The following is a 23,291-nucleotide window of genomic DNA, read 5'->3' as shown; positions in this document are numbered from 1 at the left end:
GGGAGGAGGCGGGCCAGCCAGACGTCTGTGCACACCAGACGCACACTTGCCTCTCCTAACGTACTGGGGGACTGAGTCACGTTCCGTGTCTGCTGGGACAGAGGCTTCACGGGGCGCGGGTGATCTGCTTCAGTCGGGACGCATCCTCAGCGTTGGAGCCTTAGGTGCTGATGAAGTCCTCGTGCGGGGAGCGGCCGGTCCAGGGGCCTGTCCTCCCCAGAGTGTCTCCCACGTGAAGGAGCAGACCGTGTTGGGAGCGACCAGGCGTTCACGTGTGGAGCACCTCCGTGCTCAGAAGAGGTGCGTGCACACGCGCACGTGGGGAAGGCCTGCGCACAGCAGCAGACGAGCCATCTTCCCCAGGAAACTGCCAGCCTGGACTGGGTGCCCCAGGTGGGCGCTGGAAGTGGCGTGCGGTCCCCTGTGAGGGCCAGGGACTCATCAGGGGTCGCCCACGCTCACGTCCCGGGGCTGCCCTGCCACCCACTGGGTGGATCCCAAGGGGTCTCCTTAGTAAGCACCTGCACAGTACACTCCATCTCTGGCCGCTTTTGGATGGACCACCTGCTCACCCCTCCCTCTTCAACCTGGCAGCAAATCACAACCACCACTGCCCTTGCCCATCACAGGTTTAACAGGGACCAGGCGCCGAGTCAGGGGCTCCTGCCCAGAAGGTGCCTGTCCCCTCCCCACGGCCCAGTCTGCAGAAGGGGAGGTGGGCTGCAGGGCCGGAGGAGAGGTCCCAGTAGAGCACTGTGCCCAGGCTCTGGTCTCCGTCCGAGGGCTCCCTGGGGCAGCATGGGGCCTCCCCCAGAGCCCCACGACACCCCCAAAGACTCACTCCAGCCCCACCCATCAGGCTGGGCTGCCCTACTCTCCCTGTGACGGGGTGGGCCACACCCCACACCCCTGACCTCGGGGCCAGGTCAATTGCCAGGGCCCCAATCTCTGCCACCAGGCCATGCAGAGCCCACACAGCTGTGTCCTTTGGCCAAAAAAGTGAGTCATCAAATTAGAATTAGCCACCAAAGTTTCAAAAATCACTGAATCCACAGAAAAACCCAGGTTTCCAGTTGTTCGCAGAAACAAAGATCTGGCCACACTGGACCTATATTTTCTCATGGCAACACAGGTCCCCCAGGACACGACACACGCAGCCCAGTCCCCTCCGTGGCCAGCGGGTGCCTCGCCAAGTGCACACCCCTCAGGGTCCCAGCACTTTGAACCTGAGGCCAGCCGCGGCCGTGCGGAGCCCCGTAGGGGTTAGAGGGCCCCTGCAGGTTCAGGCGGAAGCCAAGCCCCTTCCTCAGCAGCGATCACGCAGGGAACAGCCCCACCCCAGTCACCACAGAGCTCCCCCACGGCCGGGGCCCTTCCGGAGGGGAAGAAGGAGGGTGCCCCCACCCATGGTGTCCCTGTGGGCTCAGCCCTCTTCCCCACCCCCCTTCTGCCATCAGAGACGGTGCCCTGACAGTCCTGTCTCCCCCACTAAGTGGCACCTAAGCACTGCAGCCAACATGCCCAGAGCAGAAAGGCCTAGAAAGGCAGCAGCTGCACCCGTCCAGTCCTGGCCTGCCCGTGCCACGCCCAGACAAGAGCACGGGGCCGGGGGCGTGGGCGGTGCAGCGATGCCCACGCTGCCCCTCGGGTTGGGAGGTCAGGGCAGTGGGAGGGAGGGGGTGGCCTGAAGCCTTGCCACCCTCAGTGCATGACGACAGGGAACAGTGGGAACGAACGTGAAGGGTCAACGACAAGACCTCAGAAGCGCCTTCAGTGGCATCTAGAAAAAGACCCCTTCCAGAGCCGGGGCTCCAAAACAGGACAGGTGGAGCCGGTCCATCAAGGAGGCTGCCAGGGAGGCCTGGAGGGTGATTATGGCCAGCTGAGTCCCCCCAGGCCCACACCATGTGACGCAGTGAGCCAGGTCCAGGCCAGGCGCCCCCTCCCCTGGCTGCTCTCCCGCAGCTCAGCCGGAATGGAATGAACGACAGGCGAGTCCAGATGTGCAGAAAACCACTTGTCGGAGTAAATCACTTCCCGCACGACACATACTTTGTTAAATTACAAACACTGATGCTGTTATAAAAATAATGGCACAGCACTTTTTATTTTCTTTAATCAGAAAAATAAGCCCCATGTTTCTGGGAGGGAGACCAGGTATCTGTAGGCTCTGCTCTAGGTGTCAGGACCCCCGGAGGGCCAGGGCCCTCATGACCAAGCAAGGAGGAAGGCTCGGGTCTGGAAACCGGGGGGCACCTCCGTGGCCTCCATGAACCGGGTCGGTATTAGAGGTGGCTGTCACAGCCGGATGAGACTGGGCGCACAGAGCACTGAGTGGGAGCCTGGCCAGGGCACCCCTGGTGGCCGACGCTGCTCTCCCACCTTGTGCCCAGGACTCCAGGAGCACTAGCGTGGGGCTGCCCTGAGCCAGAGGTCAGGGGCAAGGGGTGGGGACCCTTGAGCGCAGGTGCGGGTCGGGTGGGAGTGGGGGGCAGCAGAGAAAGTTTTGTAGTGTGAGGTCGGTCCTGATAGGGGACGTCCTAGGGGGCCAGGCACCGGAAAGCTGTAGGGGACGAGTGGGATGCTGGGAGGGGACACTGTGGGAATGGCCTCGGGCCCCGCAGGCTTTCTTGGCCCACAGCTGGGGGGTGGACAGGAGACTGCCCCCGGCTTCAGTGCTGTCACTGGGGTGGAAGAGGAGTCCTGACGGGGAGCCTCTGGTCTCAGCAGCAGCTGCTACTCAACCACAGACAGCCCTGAGCATCCCTCGTGTCCCCTCTCCACAGGCACAGGGCTCTAGAGCTGGACAAACATCACCCTTTGCGGAGGGAAGCAGCAGGACCTCAGGCCTGGCTCTGGTTGTGCCCACATTCTGCCTGGGGGGGGCGGGAATGCACACTGGCCAGATGGGGTGGGGCCCAAGGAGGGCAAGGCCTACAGCCGGCACGCCCCCCAAAATCACACACGCACACACTCCACGCACACGCAGACACTTGCAGACCACACGCCGCGTATATGCACACACAAACTCACACACTGGCTGGGCAGCACACCCGGGCACGGAAGTCCAACATTCAAGGACCTGTGGGCACTTTAGAGGCACAGACAGATGCTAAAGGACCCCCCCCACCCCACAAGCCTGAGCCCTTGGGGGTGGCTGTGTGCTCTCTCCCGGGGGCGTGCACGTCACAAAGCAGCGGGCACGGCGGGGGCCAGCCTGGTGGGAGGTGGGAAGGCGCTGTGGTCCTCTCCTCTCTTCCCGGCGTGGGGGGCCTCAGCTCGGTGGTGGCCCTGCAGGGGCTCCTGTCTCTGCTGAGCCTCAGCCTCCAGCCGCAAACGGCCCGGCCTGTCCGGAGAAGGCCTCCGGCCAGTCTGACAACACATCTCGGGCCACAGGCTGAGGGGGCCTTGGCCCGGCCCAGCATAGCCACACCTGGGGTGGTCTGGGAAAACGGGCGTCAGGCTCCAGGGCTCACAGATGGGGCCTGGCGGGCCACTGCAGGGGTGGAGGATCGAGTCCGTCGTGACCTCAGGGGCCGGCAGGGTTGGCCCGGGGCCAGGAGGGAGAGCTGGGGCTGATGGGCCCGGACCAGGTCCAGCAGGGACTGCCGTGGCTGGCTCGGGGGCCCCAGGAGAGGCCGACGGGGTGGGGCTGGCCGGCCCAGGAGTGACGGGCGCTCAGGTATGGGGAGTAATGGCTGGGGCTGGCAGGGCTGGCTCGGACCCAGAAGTGACCGCAGGGGCTGGCAGGGCTGTTTCGGGCCCAGAAGTGGCCGCTTTCGTCGGCACGGCTGTTCTGGGCCCAAGAGTGGCCGCTTGGGCGGGTGAGGCTGTTCTGGGTCCATGAGTGGCCGCTTTTGCTGGCACGGCTGTCCAGGGCCCAACAGTGAAGGCTTGGGGGGGCCAGGCTGCTCTGGCGTTTCGACTAATTGCTGGGGCTGACTGAGGCCCAGGAGTGACCGCCGGGGGCGGCTGGGCTGGCCCAGGAGGGACCTTCGGGGCTGGCACGGGGCTAGGGACACCCGCCGGGGGCAGCAGCACTGGCTTGAGAGTGAGCTGGTGGGCCGGCGACGTGGACGCAGCATGAGGAGTGACTGCGGGGGCTGGCACCGCTGGCACTGGGCTAGCAGTGACCGAAGTGGCCGGCACCGCTGTCCTGAGGATGCCCTGCTGGGCTGGCCACGGACACACGGGCCCATCCACGACCGCGTGGGCCAGCAGCGGTGCCAGAGGGCCAGCAGGGACCGACAGAGGTGGCATGGGGCCAGGACAGACCGCAGGGGCCGGCAGCGGTGCCATGGGGCCAGGATGGACCGCAGGGGTCGACAGAGGTGACACGGGGCCAGGATGGACCGCAGGGGCCGGCAGCGCTGCCACGGGGCCAGGAGGGAGCGCAGGCGCCGGCAGCGCTGCCTGGGGGCTAGGAGTGCCCAACGCGGCTGGCGGGGCTGAGCCGGGAGTGACCGCTGGGGCCGGCAGGGCTGATCTGGGGCTGGAAGCAGCTGCTGGGGCCGGCAGGGCTGACCTGGACCCAGAAGTGACCGCCGGGGCTGGCTGGGCTGTCTTGGGCCCAGAAGTGACCGCTGGGGCCAGCTGCGCTGACCCGGGAGTGGCCGCTGGGGCTGGAAGGGCTGCCCAGGGTCCGGGAGAGCCCGACGGGGCTGGCAGCGCTGACACGGGGCTGGGAGTGACCCCTGGGGCTGGCTGGGCTGGAGCTGCTGCTGGCGCTGGGCCGGGCCGTTCTGGTCCCAGTGGTTGGCTGGGAGCGGCCCCCCTTCTGGGGAGCACACCTGCATGGAAGAAAGAGCACGTGTCCACCTGGGCAGGTGTGCCTGTAGACCCCCCATCCAGCCCAGGCCCCTGAGACATGCTGCCCCCTCACCAGCATTCCAATCCCCAAGGGAGTTGAAAGTGGAGTGTGAAACACCAAGAAAAACCCCTCTCTGAAAAGAAGGCGCAAACCAGTGAGTCCCTGGAGAGGAAAACAGCTGTAGTGCTGAGCCGACACCTAGGACAGAACCCTGTACTCTGGGAGAAAGCCCCTGGCCCCAGTCTCCCTGCCCCATGCCAGCTGAGCTCTGGGTGACAGCAAGGATGGCTCCTCCCACCGAGGGCCCGCTCCCAGCGGGGCTGCTCCTTGCACCTGGTCCACCAACCACAACTGACGTGACTCCCTCCCTGTCTCGCAGATCCACCGCGTTTCGCGTAAGTTTAGCACGTGGAGAGCACCCAGCGATGAGCCTGGTCCCCACGCGTTACAGACACGCTGGACACCCCACAGTCGGCGGAGCCTGACAGACGCAATGGGGAAACGGGGCCAGCCTATCCGCGGGTGCGCCCTTCAGCCCTGCCCGAGCCAAGCACCCCCTGCCCCCAGTTCCTGGGTTCCTGGCCTGGTTTGCCCCCCCCGCCCCGGGGTGTCTCCTGCCTCCGCTCAGAACCCTCAGACTTCCAGCAGGCCGCTGCCCCCGGCCCCAATCCACGTGTGCCCCTAATCCCACACCCGACAATGATGGAGCACGTTGCCAGGCAGGCCCAGATGCCGATGGGTGGTGTCCAGGTGCTGCTGTGGCCCCCAGGCCGCCCGGGAGCCCTTGATTCGGAGTGGGAGGGCCCAGCGCTCACCTGCTTGGCGGGCTGCAGCGGGGCCTTCTTCTCCCCTCGGTCGCAGGTGGGCTCCAGGTCCTGCTCGGAGCTGCCTGCCTCCAGGGGCCGCCCGTTCTCACCAGGCTCTGCAGACGGGCAGTTTTCTGACTCACGGGGCTTCTTGACAAGGCGACGTTCCCACTTCTCCTTCCGCTCGTGTGGCTTCAGGGCCATGTCCTTCTGTGGGGTGAGGAAGGACAAAGCCAGTTAATCGGCGGTGACACGATTCCAAGTGTTATCCCACCAGTGACACCATGAGAGACTACGTTGTGCCAAAGGTGGGGCCCTGGGCATGTGACAGCACCTACCTGGAGGTGCCACTCCCTGCCACACCCTCAACAGTGGGCTGTCAGGCTGCCACACCTGGGGAAGGAGCCTCCCGTCCTGGGAGGGCCGCACGAGGGGGAATGAAGGGAGATGGATGAATGGTGGGGGCAGACGGGTCTGATGAGCGTGGGTGGGCCTGTCAGGACTGGGGGTTGGGGGAGGGTGACTGGGGTGAGTTTCCCGGGGAGCCCAGCCAGTAACGTGGGGCCCTGATCCTTGGCCCAGCGCGAGGCCTCACCCAAGCTCAGCAGGAAGCAGCTGCTGAGACCGGCAGCTGTGCTGGCCTTCAGGAGGCATGGCCCATCCCGGGGGTGCCCTCTGGATCCCTGGTCTGAGACCAGGGTGAGCCCTGGGCTGAGGGCCATCACCGCAGTAGCTGGCCATAGGCAAAGATGCTGCAACTCCAGCTGCCCCATCCCCTGGTCCTGAGCCACCCGTGGGTTTATCAGCCCAACTCCAGGATGCCCAACTGGCATCCTGACCCAATGGGAGCCTGTCTTGGGAAAGCAGTCTCCATGTCAGCCAGGTGTGCAGAGCTTCAGCGACCCCAGATGTCATCCCTAGAGCAGGGACCTGGGCCCGCCTTGCTCACAGCTGTGCCCAGTGCCTGGAGCCGGGCCTGACACACAGTGGGTGTGTAATAAGCACGTGCTAAAATGATGCCGACAACGGCAGCGTGGTCTCCCTTCCCCATGGGCGGCTGGGCCTCTGCACTGCCTGCACAGTTCCTACTGGGCAAAGGGGGCCTCGACCCACCCCCACCTGCAGCTCTGCCAATGTGCCCAGAGATGCTGGCATTCACTGGTGGTGAAGAGGCAAGGGGCACCCACCGGCCTCTTGCTTGGGTCCATGGGGAACCAGGGGCAGCGCCAGCGCCACTGGGCTGCTGAAGAGAGAGGTAAGGAAATGCCAACAAGGGACCCAGAAGGTTCCGAAAGCATCTGCCCAAGAACGAGGGAAAGAGGAAAGCCTGAATGAGGGCAATGGTGACTTATCCCAGGTGACACCCTCACGGCCCCCCAGGAAATGTCCTCTGGACCGGCAGCAGGGAAAGGGATGTGCTGTGCTTGCCGCGCGGGGTCCTCTGACCTGGAGCCAGCAGCTACCTGAAGGCGACTCCCCACGCCCCTCCTCCCGTCCAGTGAAGGGGGCCCACAACGCCCAGAATTCGAGAGGAGTGCCAATGAGGTCAGCCAGACTGGAGCTGCCCCTCCAGGCACGGAAGCCCCCCAGCTGCCCCGCCTGGTGTGGCCCGTGGCCCGGCCTGGGAGCAGCCACGTCCAATCGCAGGCTGACTGACCACCCCCCCGCGGCGGCTGCACACAGTCGTGGCTGCACAAGGCGGCAGCAGCAGCTCCCTCCCCTCTCCCAGGCCCAAAGACCTGCGGCTCAAGCAGGATCTGGGGAGGGAAGGGCCATCCATGGCCTCTCAAGAGGGGGCATGTGGCACCCCTTGACCTCTGACCCCACACCAAGGGCTGGCGTACTCACCTTCCTGCACGCCCTGCATCCCTGCCCTGTCCCCAGTGTCAACTCAGGGGTTGACTCAGCGTCAAGCGGGAAGAGAGGGAGGGATGGTGTGCCAGTGGGGGCTCCTAAAGGTCAGCAGAACCGTGAGGCCGCAGGCAGGGCGCTCGTCCTGGTGCATCTGTGAGGTCACACACCCTTCCACGCAGAAGCGCTCCCACCACACGTGGATCTGCCCAAAGTTCCACAGGCTTCCGCCTGAGCAGCAGGTGGGACCCCAACGTCCTGGATGCAGGACTGACCCTTCCCCCTCCTCACACTCTGGGCTATCAGACCCCAGGGACACCCACAGGTCATCTACACTTCCGGGGCCACTGCCGGAACCCCCAAGGGCACCAGCTCATCTCAGCCCGAGGGGGTCGCTCTCCCTCACGCCCTGCCGACAGAGCCCGTGCTGACCCCAGGACTTCCCAGCGCCTGCCCTGCCCACAGGCCAACTCATTAAACTGGCAGTGAGTGCCGACTCTACGCTAGCTTGGCACCAGGCACCTGGGACCAAATCGGGAGGGAACTGGCCCAACAGGCGAGTTGTCATGACACCCAAAAAGGCAGGAGGGTGACACGGGCAGGGAAGCGGAAAGGAAGGAGCCGCTTCAGAGATGCTCGGGGAGGACCCTTGGTCAGAGCCCAGGGAGCCTCCCTCAGGGAGCAGCCAGTGCCAAGTCCCTGAGGTGACGAGGAGTTCCATGCTCCCTCTCTGGTGCCCGTCTCCTCAGGACGGTGATGCCAGGAGGGAGGCTCTACTGGTCAGCAGCCGGCCCAGCATACGGCCAGGGCTTCCCTGGCGAAGAACGCTGAGGCTGCCCCTCCGGCGGCAAGGAAGCACTGGTGAAGACGGCTCGCTTTCCACACGCAAAGGACTTAATACGCATGGACTCCTGGTGCGCCCGTGACACGTGAATGTCATCCCCCATAGACAGAGGCCGAGGCCCAGAGAGGCCCAGCGATGTTCCTGGTCACCCAGGGCACAAGGGTCTCCCTGCTAACAGGCTGCTGCCACACAGGCCCTGGAGAGCAGCGAGGCCCCCAGAGTCCCTACCTGTCCAGCCTGGACGCCACCTCCTGACCACGGGGTGCCAGCCTGCAGCTCCGTTGCCTCAGAGCCTCACTGCCCACCCGTGGGTGCCCACCTCCCCCCAGCCCCATCGTGGTGCAGAGGGTGGGCCCAGCAGGCTGCGGTCAGAGGCCCCAGGGAAGACACAGGGCAAGTCCCCAGGCACCACGCTGTAAGGGGTGCGTCAGTCAGGGCCCTCCAGAGAAACAGACCCCCGGCGTGCGTGCGCAGGCGAAGCTCGATTAGAAGGAGGCGGCGGCACGACCGTGCAGGCCGACGTCCCGAGACCCGCTGCGGGCGGCCTCGTGACCCCAGAGGGCCACGGGAGGCGGAGGAAAGGCCGTCAGGCAGGAGCCCCGTCTTCCTCGGGGCACGGCGGGCCTTTTGGTTCCACACGGCCTTCAGCAGACAGGACGAGGCCCGCCCGCATGCAGAGGACGCCTGCCGCACTCAGTCTGTGGTGGAAACGCAGCCCCGTCCACACGCCCTCCCGTCTGGGGCCAGGCTGGCACGGCTGGCCCGGCAGGTGCCACCTGAGGGGCCCCGCAGGCACGGGGAGGCGGGGCTTTGATGCAGCCCCGCCCCGCACACCCGGGACCCTGGAGACCCTGGGGCCCCGGGCAGGACGCGAGTCTCTGGGCTGCGGCCGTGCTGGTCAGGCCCTGGGCCCAAGCCTGCCCTGACAACGGGCCTCTCGACTCCCACACCTCGGAGCCCCCCTACCGTGGGCCACCTTGACCTTCTCATCGCCACAGAAAGTGGCAAGTTATCTCTCCCCATGGGCCACCTCCTTCCGGAAAGAGTAACTAACTAACCATCCTGCCCCCGTGCGACCTGGTCCCGAGATGCGCATGTCCCGCGTCACTGCGGGGTGAGCCTCGCCTTTACAGGGCAGGAAGGGAGCAAGAACCCTCCTCAGGGTCTTTCTAGGGCCGCCCGAGGCCACTTTTGACCTACCTGGCTAAAGTCACAAAGACTGCTTCTAGCCCGCGGGATAACCTCTGAGCTCTCATGTCTGAGCCCTGGAACAGAACAGGGCTGCCCGTGGCGCGTCTGAGCAAACACAGAGAACGTGTCCACTACTAACCATGAATCTCCAGGGGCAGCCTGCCCCAGGGGTCACCTGGGACCTGTCTTTCTAACAAGCATTTGTGAACAAAGAAGAAGGACAGGGAAGGGCAGACGTGCAGCGAAGCAAGCGTGGTGCTGACTTACGTGGTGAGCACCTCAGACAGACCCGCCCCTGCCGCGCTCCGGGGCCCACCTCGGCCCCTCCACAGGTTCTGGAAGGGCCTCAGGAAAATTCTAGGTCATCTCTCCAGACACATCCGGCCACCGCATCGTTCATGTGGTAAAAAGGACGCATCTGTTAACCACAGACTGTTCTAACTCGTCACATCTGTAAACCTGTTTTTGGCATTGTTGTCTTTCGTTAGAAACAACTAGATTGTCAGAATCTTTGAAACACCAGTGCCTCTCCCCTGGCCTGCACTCAGTCCAGCTCCATGCTGGCCACAGCCCACAGCGGCAGTTGGGGCCCAGGGCAGGACCTCCTGCATCTGGAAGAGTTGGGGGAGCAGGAAAGCCACCTGCCTTGGCTGGGCTGAGGTGCACCAGGCGTGGGCCTTGTGCAGACGGAGGGGACGGCAGGACCACGGGCTCTCTCCTGGCTTCCGCAGGCAGGAGGCCTCGTGCTGCACACGTCCCAGCTCCAAGAGAGGCCCATAGTGTTTCCCGCCTGAAGGTTCGAGAGGATGAACTCTAAGCCAACGGCCCTGCCAGTTTCCTCTCCTGGAAGGAAAATCGCCATCTCAGAAGGATTTCTCTGGATCAGGGCTTACCAGGGTCCAGATGCAGCCGCTCCTACACTGAGTCACTGCCATGAGAACGACCGCAGAGCTCCCTGGGCTTCTGTTCTGTACCGCACTGCTGGTGAGCACGAGCCAGGCCTGAGCTTGGTGCCCAAGGCTGGGGCTGCCCTCACCTGTGACGCCAGACCCGTGGGGGGGTGCGTCTGGGCCCGTTTTGAAGGCTCAGCCATGCTTGGGCACACGCAGTGCCAGAGTTCTGCCCTCACTGGCCTCAGTTTCCTCATCTGTAGACTGGCGCGGCAGCTGTGCCCAGGCCTGCAGGGAAGAGCGAAGCTGAGGCGTGCGGGGGTTTTACCCACAGCCACACTTCTGAGCCACACTGCGAGCCCACAAAGTTGGTGCTACGAGTGCTCCCGAGTACAAATGGGGAAACTGAGGTACCGCCAAGGCTGCGACAATTCAGGGTGAGCCAGGACGAACGTCAGTGCTCCAGGGTCTGGGGTCATGTCCCCCGGAAGTGGCCAGCTCTTGCCATCACCAGAGGGTGTCCGGCTGCAAGCGGGGAAACCCAAGGGGGGTGTCCAGGCAGGGCCTCATCAGCACAGAGCCTCGGGGCACCATCCCCTCCAGATCTGCCCGTGCAGTCACACCTGTGAGCACACAGGGACAGATGGGCAGATGCAGCCACACAGACCCCAGCACCCACGCCCGCATGCAGGGGACCCTCCAGAGCAGGCACTGCCAGGCACGGCGGTGACAACCCCTGGGACCTGAGGCAATGGCCCTGCAGCGAAGCCCCCCGCAGTAGCCAGGCCCTCTGACCCTCCCGGACCACGGGGGCGGCGGTGTGCATGTTGCTGTGAAATCAGACTAGATGTTCCTGCAGCGATTTTACGTGACCACCTGTAGCTCCCCTAAACACGATTACTATGCAGCACCGATACGATTTCTAACTCGCTTCTGTAAACCGACCGCGGAGAGATAAAAGCAATGACAACTAGTAAACACAGACTTGGAACGATTCCCCTCACCGGGGGCTGAGGCTGCCTGCTCCCACCTGAATCAGGCCCTTTCAGGCCCCCAGACCCTGCAGGCAAAAGCGTGGCCACACCCCTCTGACCAGGCGGGGGCCCCTCTACTCTGCAAACCACGCTGGGGTCTGCTCCCCAGTACCTGGGCTCCAGCCCATGGAGCTCACCCCTCGTCACCAAACTTGGGCAACTCTCGCCCCCGGGGGCAAGAAGGCAGATGGCCCACCTGAGCCCTCACCACTGCCCCCCACCCCACCTGTCGCTCCACTTCCCGGAGAGAGGCTTTGTGGGATGTCCATGTCACCCTGGGACAGGGCCAGGCCTGGAGACCCGTCCCCGTAAGGTGCCAGGAGGCTGCGGGTGGCAGAGGTTGCCTTCTCCCAGAACCTCTGGACCTGAGGGCCCCAGCAGCCCTCCCGACTCATGGTTCAGGCACCTGCTCTCCATGGTTCCAGGAGCTCACGCCACATCCCACCCACGTCCAGTCTGAGTGCGGCCCCACCCACTCTACCTTCAGAGCCTCGCCCATGGCTCACCGGGCAGGCTGTCATCCCCCGACCTGGACGCCCTTCAGAGCACGTCTGCCTCAGGGCCTTGGCGCGGCTGTTCCCTCTGCCCTGGCACCCACGTGGCTCACTCCCCCTCACCTGCAAGTTCTGGCTCAAACTCCCCTTACCCCACCCAGGGTAAAACCGCAGCCCCCATGCCCCGCCCCACCTCCCCACTCCTCAGAAACGCAACGTGCAGATGCTCCTTTCCTGTGGTCGGGGGAGCACGTGGCTTAGCGCAGGGTCTCTCCCCAGGCGGGAACCCCCTCCCCTTCCCCCTGGCCAGACAGGAGGCAGCTTCTGCACCACCCACCAGCAACTGGTGCCCGACACCCCCAAGTGACCAACTCTCCATGCCTACCTGGGACTAAGAAGGTTCTGGCGACGACATGGGACTTCAGTGCCAAAATCAGGGAAGTCCTAGAGAAACTGGGGAAGCCCTGTGAACCACGACGACAGCATCTTCCATCATTTAGACAGCCTTCGCCAGAGCCCCTCCCTGCCCACACAGTGGGCTGGGGGCCAGGATGGAGGGGTGGGAAGGTCCCTCTGCCTGGCCTGACCCCCACCCCGGGCCCTGCTCCAGGTGCAGGAAGGCCGGGGACACCTCCAGCACCTGCCGCTGACCTCTCTCCGGGCTTGAACGCTGAACTGGGAGCTGGCCCGGCTGTCCCAACTCTGGCGTGGGGACCAGGTCCAGTCACCCCCTCCAGCTACGCTGCTGGGACAGAACTGTCCTCCCTGACCCGTCCACCGCCTAAGTCACACTCACACCGCACAGGCACCGCTGCCCATCTTCTCCTCAATCCCACGCCCAGTGCGCCAACCCCCCAGGCAAGTCATCCTGCCTGAGAGTCACCTGACCCTTGAGGACCATTTCCTGAAGGCCTCACTGACACCTCAGCTGCTCCAGAAGCTTCCGAAACCTGACTCATTGCATCCTGGTCCCTCTGGGTCCGTTTCCCGCTGGCCCGCTGCGCTCCTCCTCAGTGCCCTGCCCCGAGCACCCGCCCACAGTGGGCACCAGGCACTGAACACCTGGTGAGGCCGGCACGGCTGGATGGCAGACGGTCAGGGAGCCAGGAGTCAGGAGCCGGGCCTCCAGCAGGACGACCACGGCATCTGGAGTGCTTCCCGAGCGCCAGCCCCCTGCACGCCAGTGGGGAGCGCCTCCGGGAGGGACGCCCCTCCCAGGCCCTGTACCCACCCCTTCACACATCCAGTGAGCCCCCGCCGTGTGCCGGGACAGAGAAGAGTCACCTGGAAACCAAACACAGACCTACCCCATTGCTGAAGACAAGCCAGACGACGCCTGGTGGAAGAAGGCGGCTGCCTGCCCAGGTCTGCGCCCTGTGGATCCGCTTGAGCTGCCACCCAAGACCACGTCCATGTGTGGGTCCCCCACCGCGACCCTGGCCGATGGCCTGGGCCACCCTCTGCCCCGCACTCGACTGGGATTTACGGTCACAGCCACTGTCCTGACAGTGACGTTGCGAGGTCAGTCTGTCCAGGCCCCTCTCGGCATGACCGCCGGTCCCTCCACGCCCAGACAGCGCATCCCGCACTCGCCCACGACTGCCACAGCTGCTCTCACGCTAGTGGCCCTGGGAGCTCCCCCTCGGCCCCGGAACCTGCACAGCTGCTGCCGAGGCCTGCCTGGCCCGGCAGGGGAAGCTGCGGGGGCCGGGGCCGCTGCTGCTGAAGCACCTCGTGCCTGCCTTCCATCCGGGTGGGGCACGAAGAGAAACAAGCTCAGAGAAGGGCCTCGAAGAGGAGATGGGGAGGGCGCAGGACCACGTGGCAGGTACTTCCACCTTGTCACTCCCTAGACGAGGAAATTGAGACCCGGAGCAGGCACAGGGCTGCCAGGGGCCACACGTGAGGAGAGGGAGACACTCACTAGCTTCACTGGCCACCTCAGCTGGCGGGGAGGGCCTTGGAGGAAGCATCCTGAACTTGCTCCTGGGTGATGGCGAGAGGTGGGCAAAGGCCCCAAGGCAGACGTTCCTGGGTGCTGGGACCGTGGTGAGGAGATGGGCAGGGCCAGGCCTCGAGGGGAACATGGGTTCATTCCACAGATGACAGACAGGGGACCCCTAGGGGATCTGGGCCAGGCAGAGATGTGATCTCCGGAGCCAGGGGCCACTGGCTGTATCCAGACGAGTCTATGAGCATTCCTGTCTGACAAATCCTCACTGGGGCCGCAGGCGGAGCCAGGGCTGAGGGCAGGCCAGGCAGCACATGGGAAAAGCATTGGCCAGGGGCCTGCCAGGGTCTGAGGACCAGCACGTGGGTCCAGGGCTGGGGGGCAGAAGGGACAGTTGTGGTGTGTGAGGTCAGCTGAGTGATGGGGTCGTGGCAGACCCACGGTCCCTGTGGGGACTGGCTCATACAGAGAGGCGGGACCCCTGGGGCCACAAGAACACCCCACCCAAGGCTGCAGAGTACTTGCAGGGAGGGTGGCAGCTGCCAGGCACCCGAGGTGGCACAATACGTCAGATTGGGGGCGACCAGTGGGACAGGGCCAGGGGAGAGGATTCAGGACGTGGCTGATGGCCACGCAGGGCTGGAGCTCCCATGGAAGCTGGTCTGGAGGACCCACCAGGAACCTGATCCCCATAGGGTCAACTCTTGACTCAGCGTGAAACTGTGAGGACCCTCCCTCCCAAGGACAGGAAAGGCAGGGTGGCCAGACACGCAGCCCTACGCCAGAAAGGTGAAGCCCAGGCTGGACACGTGGGAGCCCTGCCGCTCTCTGGTCACATGGCCTCCACCCCCAGCCCCCAAGGTGCAGCACAGACCCACACCCTGTGACTGGTTCCCATCCCGCTCTGCCACTTGCCAGCCATGTAGACTCAAAAAGTGACTTAACCCCCATGCCTCAGTTTTCTCGTCTATACAATGGAACAGCAAGCACCCACTGCAAGGGCTGCTAGGAGGATGAAGTGAGCCGAGGCCCCGACTGCCATCGCTCCTATTTCCGTGACTTTCGGCATCACCACGGATCGGGCCGGACTCGGGTCTCCCACTCCTCCCTGCCAATGGTGTATGAGTGGCGGCCCCCTGCCAGGGCCACACGTGTGCCTCTGCTCCCCACAGCCACCGGCTGACGCTAAGCTCTCACCAGAGAACCCTCCCTTGTCTGGGACCTGCAGGCACCTGCGGCCGGTCAGCGTGTGCTGCTCTGTGCAGCGTCCAGAGGGCAGCGACCGCCCCAGACGGCTGCTCCAAGGAAGGAGCAGAGCCGGGGCCACTGAGACGCTTCCCCAGGACAGGGTGTGGCCCGGCAGTCCCTGCCCTCACACACATTCCGCGCGCACCAGGATCCCATCAGCTCTCCCGCCACACTCACACAGAGTCCCGGTGAGCTGAACGAAGGGAGTAGCGCAGTGCGTTTTCCTTCCAGGACTAACGTGGGAAACCAGGGCACTGGAAGGTTCTCCACACCCAATTGCAGTCAAATACATTTGCCCCAAGTCCCCAAAGCACTCGACTCCGTGCAGGCGTCAGATTCCAGCTCCCGAGGGAGAAAGCACCTCAGGTGACCCCAGCGACCACCCACGTCCCCACACTCACCCCAGCCGCCGAGCGCCTCACCCACCTTCCCCAGGCCTCTCCACCCGAGAGCCCCACCCGTGCCGGCTCCCGCCCAGCAGCCGCCTGGCCTGCACAGCGGACACTGTCACGACAGCCCGTGACCTCCCCCCAGCCTCCCGCGAGTCTAGTCACCTATCTGCCTGGAGCCAAGCCCGCAGCCGGCTCGGGGCATGGCCACTGCTTATCGATGCTCAATGAGTCAGGAGAGAAGGACGGGTCAGAGCCCTCCCTGGTGGCCAGCGGTCGCTGCCAGAGGCCCGGCAGCCTCATGCGAGCCTGCCTTCGCCTGCCTCGGGGCCACCACTGCCTGGGTCCCAAGGAGCGAGAGCGACGAGAGACCGTTCCGAGCAGCAGTCCAGGAGAGAAGGGCTGCCAGGGCTGGATGAGGGAGGCCACGGCTCAGCTACGCAACCCACGGTGCTGAAAACCTCAGACTGGGAGGCGGCCCGGCTGCCCAGGGGCCTCACGAGACTGCACCCGGGGACGCGTCCTCAGGGCACCAGGGCCAGCAGGTACGCCGGTCACCAAGGAGGCAGAAAGGGGCTCTCGGCAGAGGAGTGCGGGCCGGCGGGCAGCACGGCCTGGGCAGCAAGACCACAACAGGCACCTGGGCCCTGCCCCTGACCAGCTCTGGACTCCTGCCCCAGGTGAGTGGCACAGGCCAGACCAATGCTTCAGTCTCCCCATCTGCACAGGGCCCCCGTGACCATGGCTCCCCGCTCCCAGGGCTCCGCGCAGAGCACGTGAAACCACACGGGTCAAGGCCAGGACGGTGGTGTCCCCCAGCGGGTGTCTCACTGCGTGCCACTGTTGTCACTCTGGCGGCCCCCAGCTCGCAGTGACCCCACGCCCACGGTAGAGGTGGTTTCCAGGCGCCAGCGTCGCTCCTACAGAAGGCCGACTCTGCCCGCCTGACACGCGTACCCGGCCCCCCAGCCCTCCGCGGCACAGACATGCGCACACTGCCCAGAAGCCAGGGCGGGGCAAAGGGAAAGCGGGCTACAGCTGCTCCCGGGCCGCGCCACTGGGGCAAACTCAGCTTGTGGGAAGGGGAGGCTGCAGGCCGCGGGGGTCCACGACGCTCTGCCCCAGGCGCAGCACAGCCTCCAGGCGCCCGGGAGAGGGTGGCAGTGGGGAGACGGACGTCCGCCACCTTTCCTGTCGTCAGCCCCCCGCCGGCCTTCACAGTGTGGGTGGGACACACAGGGAAACCAAGGCCCAGGGGCCACAAGTGCTGTGCGCGCAAGCCCCAGCCATGGGAGCAGGGGAGTGGGCCAGCGTGCCGGAGCGCAGGAGATGGCCCTGGCCCCCCGCATGGGGCTCAAGACCCTCACCTGTGCTCAGGGGCAGGCGAGGGCAATGAGCTGACCGTCCGTCAGGACTGCAGCTGCCTCCACGCTGGGTGTCACCTCTGAGTGTCTGCCCTGTGATCCTACTGCCCGCGATGGATACGTGGTGACGGGGGGGACGCAGCTGAGCCCTCCCAGCCTGGTGCAGCCTCAGGCTCCGCAGTCTGGTCGATCCCCACGGTGCTCAGAGGGGACGGCCCTTCCCTAGAGGTGGGACAGCCGGCCCGGGCCACAATGTTGCTCCTGCAGCCCGGGAAAGGCTGCCCCTTCGATGTCGCGCAGGACCACCCTCTGCCTCTTCCCATCTGCGGACTGGGACTGTGGCGGGCAGATCCTGGGCGAGGACTTGTCCCCCGGCCCAGCCTCAGTTTCCCCATCTGAAGACTACAAGGCAGCCTGGAGGAGGTGCTCTGGCCTGGAGGCTCAGACGCTCTCCAAGCTGAAGGCTTCTCTGGCTGCTGGCTCTCCTCACAGAGCCCAATCATCTGCATGGTCTCAGCCCTGCTTCCGCGTCAGAGGGCTGGGCTGGACACGTGGCCCCCCAGGCACACCAACAGCATGGGCTTCCGTCCATGGGCCGCGGGGACTACACCCCAGCTCCCTACACTCCTGGCCCTGAGCACCCAGAGCCGGCACAGACCACGTGCTCTCCGCCCCCGTGGGCCGCTGAACCCGGCTCGCAGACAGACTGCCACCACTGAGCCTCCTCGGCACCCCTCACCGACTCCCCGACCCGCCACGGGGCCAGGTCCAGACCGGAACCCACCCCTCAGCGGGCGTGAGGCTCGCATCCCAAGCTGGAAGAGCGCCGCTGTTTTCAGGGGAAATGCACAGCAAGCCCCTGGGCAGCCCCCGCGTGGTGTGGAGCAGGCACGACTCCACGTGCAGCAGCTCACGTGCGGCCTCGGGGTCTGCTTTGTGCTCATGAGAGTAACACGTGTTGGTCAGCGTGTAGGAAACAGAATTAGAGAAAGGAAGTCACCTGCGACCACAGCTAAAATGTGGGGTCTTTTCCTTTCCATCTCTATTCCCGGGTACACACCTCCCAGACGTGTGTACAGATGTGGTAAATAACCTTTTCCTGCTGCAAAAAAGGAGACACAAGACTGAAAGCGTGGTTACAGCTGCACAACATGCTCTGGAAAGGCCAGGGGCTGGCAAGAGTGATCACTGAAGGAGGCTGAGTTTGGAGCTGACTTTTTTCAAAATATACCTTGTCATAAAGCTTGACTTCTGAAGCACGTAAAAGTATTTTGCTGTTCGAAAAGCAAATTAACAAAGAATCACATGGATGCCTAACCAGAAGAGTGGCTCTAGCGGCAAATGCTTTCTCTCCAGACCTGCAGAGACGGAGCTGAGGGCAAGGGCTGGCGGCCCTGAGGGAAAGCGGCAAATGCTTTCCCTCCAGACCTGCAGAGACGGAGCTGAGGGCAAGGGCTGGCGGCCCTGAGGGAAAGCCCCGGGAGGCGCACAGTAGGTCTGCTGGGCACGTCCTGACTGCCTGCGAGGCGACCTCTCGGGAGACCTCGGGGCCCGCACAACCTGCCCTGCGGTCGGAGGGCAGATTTGCCACAGGGAAGAAAGGTTGAGAGGACCTGGGGAGAGAACCACAGTGCTGCTCTGGCCTGCCCCCAAGGGCCTTCCCATCACCTCTGGTCAACACACCGGGAGGTGGAGACATCACAGGAACCAGAGGGACAGCAAGGGCTGTCCATCAGTCTGTCCCAAATGTCCCTGCTCAGTGAGAACAGAAGAAAGAGCCCCTGTCCTGCCCAAACCACAAGACCGCTGTCCCACTGCTACCTGCTCACTGCCCCCACACGGATAGATGGAGACTCAGAAAGCCGATGGGGACCAGGGCTCAGCTGTGTGACCCCCTGCCCAGACTGTGGCCTCTGCACACCCTCAGCGCAGACGCTGGACTCCAGCCGCCCGACCCAGGATCCCAGGAGACAACTCTATCCCCAGGACTGTGGACACATCCTGAGCCAGGCCAAAGCAGGTGCTGCCCTCAGCCGACAACATCACTGCCACGTTGTGGAGCTCCTGCTGTGTCCACAGCACCTGACGGAGGCGGCCGGCGATCCTCTCGGCTGCCCCAGAGGCAGGGATCGGTCTTGTCCTCCCTCAGGGGCACACTCAGGTACACAAGGTAGAGGGTGAGGGTGCCTGGGACCTGCCCGGGACGCAGGGGGCGGGAAGGCCTTCGCCGGGCAGAGAGGGGGAGGGGCCTGCATCCCCAGGACAAAGGCAAGGAGGACTCGAGGGACACTGGCACCGCGCACAGGTCCCACCTCCGGAGCAGGGCTACACCTAACATTAGGTTATGCTCCAGGGGTGGCAGCCTGTGTCCGCATGGAGGCCAAGACGGACTCCCAAGGGCTTGGCAGAGCTCTGAGACCAGGCAGGCTGAGGCCTCTACGCTCACGGTGCCGGGCCTCAGTGTCCCCATCTGTGCCGTGGGGACAAGCAGGCCTCAGAACAGCACCTGGTAGAGCGCACTCATTTGCTGAGTGCCAGCTGTCACTATCAGTCTCGTTATCAACTATCTGAGCTCTGGGGGAAAACCACTACACTTTAGCAAGAAATGAGGCCAAACAAGAGGGGCTGATCTAGGAGTTATGACTCGTCCAGAAGTCCCGTACTTTCCAAGGCAGGCAGACTCCTCCCTGGCCCAGCAGGGCAGAGAAAGGTGCATGGAGTGGCCCCGCGGTGATGCGGCCGCGTGAATGCCAAGCAGAAAGCAAGCTCAGTCTCACTATGACCCGGCCGGGGCTGGTCTGAGCCTGCAGAAGTCCCCTAGAGCCGAGGCCGCACTTTCCGGCCCGATGCAGAAGGGGTGCAGCCAGAGCCACTGCAGGCAGCGTGTGGGCCCAGCAGGTGCGCTGAGGGACCCTGGGCACAGCTTTCCTGAACCTCAGTTTCTCCTCTCACTGGTTCATTCCACAAACACGTATGGGGCACTAGGACCCCGCAGGGGACACACACACACAGACATGGGGCCTGCTCTCTTTCAGCTACAAGTTCTGGCGGGGAGAGCGTCACAACAGAGCAGACAGCTTCGGAAAGAGTGGTAACTGACAGCAAAGAAAGTCTGTGAAATAAAACGGGGAGATGGACAGCTGGGGGGAAAGGCATGCTGCTTCAGGCCATGCCCGGAGAGGGCCTCTCAGAGTGACATTTGCGCCTGAGACATGAAGGCGCCAAACAACCCAGGCAGAGGGAACAGCAAGTACGGAGGCCCTGAGGCAAAACCTGAAAGGGGCTGATATGCTGGTGTGAGAGGATGTCAGGTGGCACAGGCCAGCTGATGGGACGCAGGGCCTTGGAGGCCGCAGTAGGGGTTTTGTCTTTTCCCCACGGGGCAGAGCGGTTACACACCTGGAAGGTGGGTGGTGTATCCCCTCTCAGAGGCCGCAGGGCAGGACTCGGCTTGTACAAAGGCAGAAAACTCAGCCCTGGGACCTCCCCTGCCCAGAACGGAGCCAAGGCACGTGCCACCACACCCCACCAAAGCGCGTTCGCTGAGGACCCCTAGGCCCAGGAGCCATCTCAGGCCCCCCAGATGTGCACAACAGACGATCCTGGGGCTCTGTGTTAGCACAAGCTCTGACACAGGTGCCCCACCTCTGTGCATCCATGTGCCCAGACAAGAAGGGGCAAACCTGTCCCTGGGCCACCTTTCCCTGGCTGCCAGCACCCGACCCTGAGGCTCTCTACGGACCCGGGGCACCCCTGGGAGGGGGCTCATTGCAGAGACCTGAACTGTGGGGGCTTCCCTTCCCCCAAAGCTCAGCCTCTGCGACCGGTGAGTCCTAGGCCACTGGCCCCCAACCCCCAGGAAAAGGGGAGCTGTTAACTGAGCGGCCCCTGGGGCCCCAAACCCAGCGGGTGCCGGTCCCCCAAAGTAAGTGCTGCCTGGGGCCCCTGGAGGGTGGAGGGGCAGGCCAGCTGGCTGCGGCTCACGGGACTCCGCGGCCAGGCGGCATTCCTACCCAGGCCAGTTCTAGGAGACAGCAGCTCCCAACCGGTCCACTTGCCAACTCTGACAGCGTCCATTTCCTTCTCCACTCACTTGGTTCCAGGCGAGAAGGGAAGCATTTGCTCAACAGATACTGTCCATGATAACTCAACCAGACAAACGATATTTTTTTGCCATCCTATTAACCACGCAGCAAACAACGGTCGCAGAGAGGGGGATAAAACATGACCCTCCCTCTCCCCGTCTGAACAGAAACCTCAAGGAGGAGGAGAGGAACAGGAGGAATTCCCCATGTATCCATTTTATCACGGCCTCCACCAAGTCCAGCAGTGTCCACCTCCCTAGCACATCCTGAACCGAATCAAGTGATATTTTGGCAACAGAAACACAACTGAAAAAAGACCGGCTGCGTAGCTAAACGGCCCCCAGTTCGGACAGTGTAATTTAGAGATTTTTCTCCCCAGCACCTCAAGACACAAACACACCTGCACCCAACGCAGGTTGCCGGGTCCTCCAGGAGCAACCCGCCGGGCGCGCGGGGCCCACGCAGCCCGGGGAGCCCTAAGGGGTGGGTTTGCCCATGCCCCAGGGGCTTCCCGCTCGCGACCCCGCGGCAGCACGCTCGCGGGGGCCCACCTACCTCCAAGGCCTCCAGCGTGCTGAAGCTGGCGATGGCGAAGCCATCGATGACCTCTTCCTCCTGCGAGCTGGACTCGCGGCGGCGGCGGCGCGGGGGGCGCGCGGCGGCGGCGCGGGGCGGGGGCGCGCGGGGCAGGCCCGTGTTCTCCTTGCCGGGCCCGGGCTCGGGCTCGTCCCCCGACGACGCGCTCTGGTCGCGGGCGTCGCGGGCCGCCTCCCGGCGCCGGCCGCGGTCCCGCTGCGCGCGCGAGCGCCGGCTCTGGCGGACCTTGGCCTCCATGGCGCGCGGTGACCTTGCGGCCGCGCCGTCGGGCTCCCGCTCCGCTGCCGCTGCGCTACGCGGCACCGCCGGGCTCGGTGCGGACCGCGCGGACTCCGGCCGTGGGCGGCGGCGGGCGGCGGGCCGGGCCAGACATGCCGCGCGGGTGGCCTCAGCCCCGGGCCCGGCGCGGCCTGGGCGCCTCGGCGCGGGAGGCCGCGCGCATCGGCGGGGCGGCCGGCGCTCAGCGGCCCTCGGCCGCGGCCCCGGGGGCACGCCCCATGCGCGACTGGCGGCGGGCGGCTGGCGGCGGGCGAAGGCTGGGCGGAGGCCCGGTGGGCGGGCGGGGCGCGGACCGGGGCTGAGGCGCCCGGGCTCGTGAGGCGGCGGTGGCAGCGGCGCCCCGAGCGGATAACAACTGACGTACTTCCGCCAGGCAGCCGGCGCCAGAGGAAGTAGGCGCTTCAGCGGGGCCGACGCAAGCCCCGCCCCGCCATGGCCCCGCCCCCTAGCCCCGCCCAGGCCGCGTTCTGCCCCTCGGCCTTGCCCCACCGCCCCGCCTCCGGCCCCGCCCCGCCCAAGCCGCGCTCCGCCCCGCCCTCACCCCGCCCCTCGGGGGAGGGAGCTGGGAAGCCACCCCCCCCCCCTTCCCGCCCCTCCGCTCGCACCTGGGCAGGCGTCCCTGAAAGTGGGAGGTGTGGGGAGTTGGAGCGCTGCCCGCTATTTCAGTTGCGGGGTGGGGGGGACGTCTTTGCGCCTCCCCAGGCGCAGCCGCGTTCCGAAGAATCTTTAAATGGGAGCGCATGAGCAGAAAAGTGGGGGGCCTCTCCACGCTCACCGTCACCCCCCCCGCCCCCGCAGGGTGAGCACTGATGAGGCGTCCTCGTCCCAGCCCTGATGCGAGGGCCGAGGGTGGGGCGTCCTCGCCGCCACTCCTGATACAGGGGCGGGTAAGGGTCTTACTCCGCTCTTGGAGGGGCACAGACCACCTCCGCCCCGAGTGGGGGCGTGTGAAAGTCGGGTGAGAGTTTCTCGGCCCCTCACTACCCTGCACCCCAATCCAGGACTTCTTCACGTGTCTCCTGCCCCTCTTGCCCCGGGGTCTTCCTGCAGGCTGGTCTTGCCACTCCACGGCTTCCCCGTGCTCTCCACCGGCCACTGCCCAGGCATCCCAACCTCTGGGTTCTAGTCTGGGAAGGGGGAGTTCTACACGAAGTGCATCCCCTCTCCCTTCTCCTGGGTCAAGTTCCCCGCCTCACCCCTCTGGGTGGGAGGCCCCGGGCGTGCCTGGTTGGCACAGAGACAGCAATTTGGGGTGCAGGGGCTGCTCCCCATCCAGGGCTGCATCATGGCAGGAACGGATGAGAAAGGGCAGCCTGAGAGTTGAAAGCTAGGTATAGGAGGACCTTCCTCTTTCACCCATGGAGACTGTGGTGAGGACCCATTGCAGGTGGGGAGGGGCCGGCTGTCTTCCTCAAATCTTAAGGTCATCAATTCATTTAACACTTATTTACCAAATGC

General features: G+C 64.9%; 1 protein-coding gene across 9 annotated transcripts in view; it reads right to left on the bottom strand.

Annotated features, from left to right (window-relative positions):
* FBRSL1 (fibrosin like 1) overlaps nt 1–21,922 on the bottom strand; it is an 88,352-nt gene extending 66,430 nt beyond the window's left edge. For 8 of the 9 annotated variants that reach the window (XM_061168938.1, XM_061168944.1, XM_061168939.1 and 5 more), the window contains exons 1-2: nt 21,513–21,922; nt 5,626–5,826 (exon numbers count right to left, since the gene is read on the bottom strand). In XM_061168938.1, coding sequence (XP_061024921.1) covers nt 5,626–5,826; nt 21,513–21,791 — 480 coding nt within the window. In that variant the 5' untranslated portion in view covers nt 21,792–21,922. Of the gene's footprint in view, nt 1–2,096; nt 4,791–5,625; nt 5,827–21,512 lie in introns of those variants that run through there. The other variant, XM_061168945.1, reaches the window with a different exon arrangement.
* Between the last annotated feature and the right edge of the window lie 1,369 nt (nt 21,923–23,291).

Source organism: Eubalaena glacialis, chromosome 15 (assembly GCF_028564815.1).
Source record: "Eubalaena glacialis isolate mEubGla1 chromosome 15, mEubGla1.1.hap2.+ XY, whole genome shotgun sequence".
Lineage (NCBI taxonomy): Eukaryota > Metazoa > Chordata > Mammalia > Artiodactyla > Balaenidae > Eubalaena > Eubalaena glacialis.
Note: the sequence above shows the minus strand (reverse complement) of the source record. Positions and strands in the feature narration are given on the sequence as shown.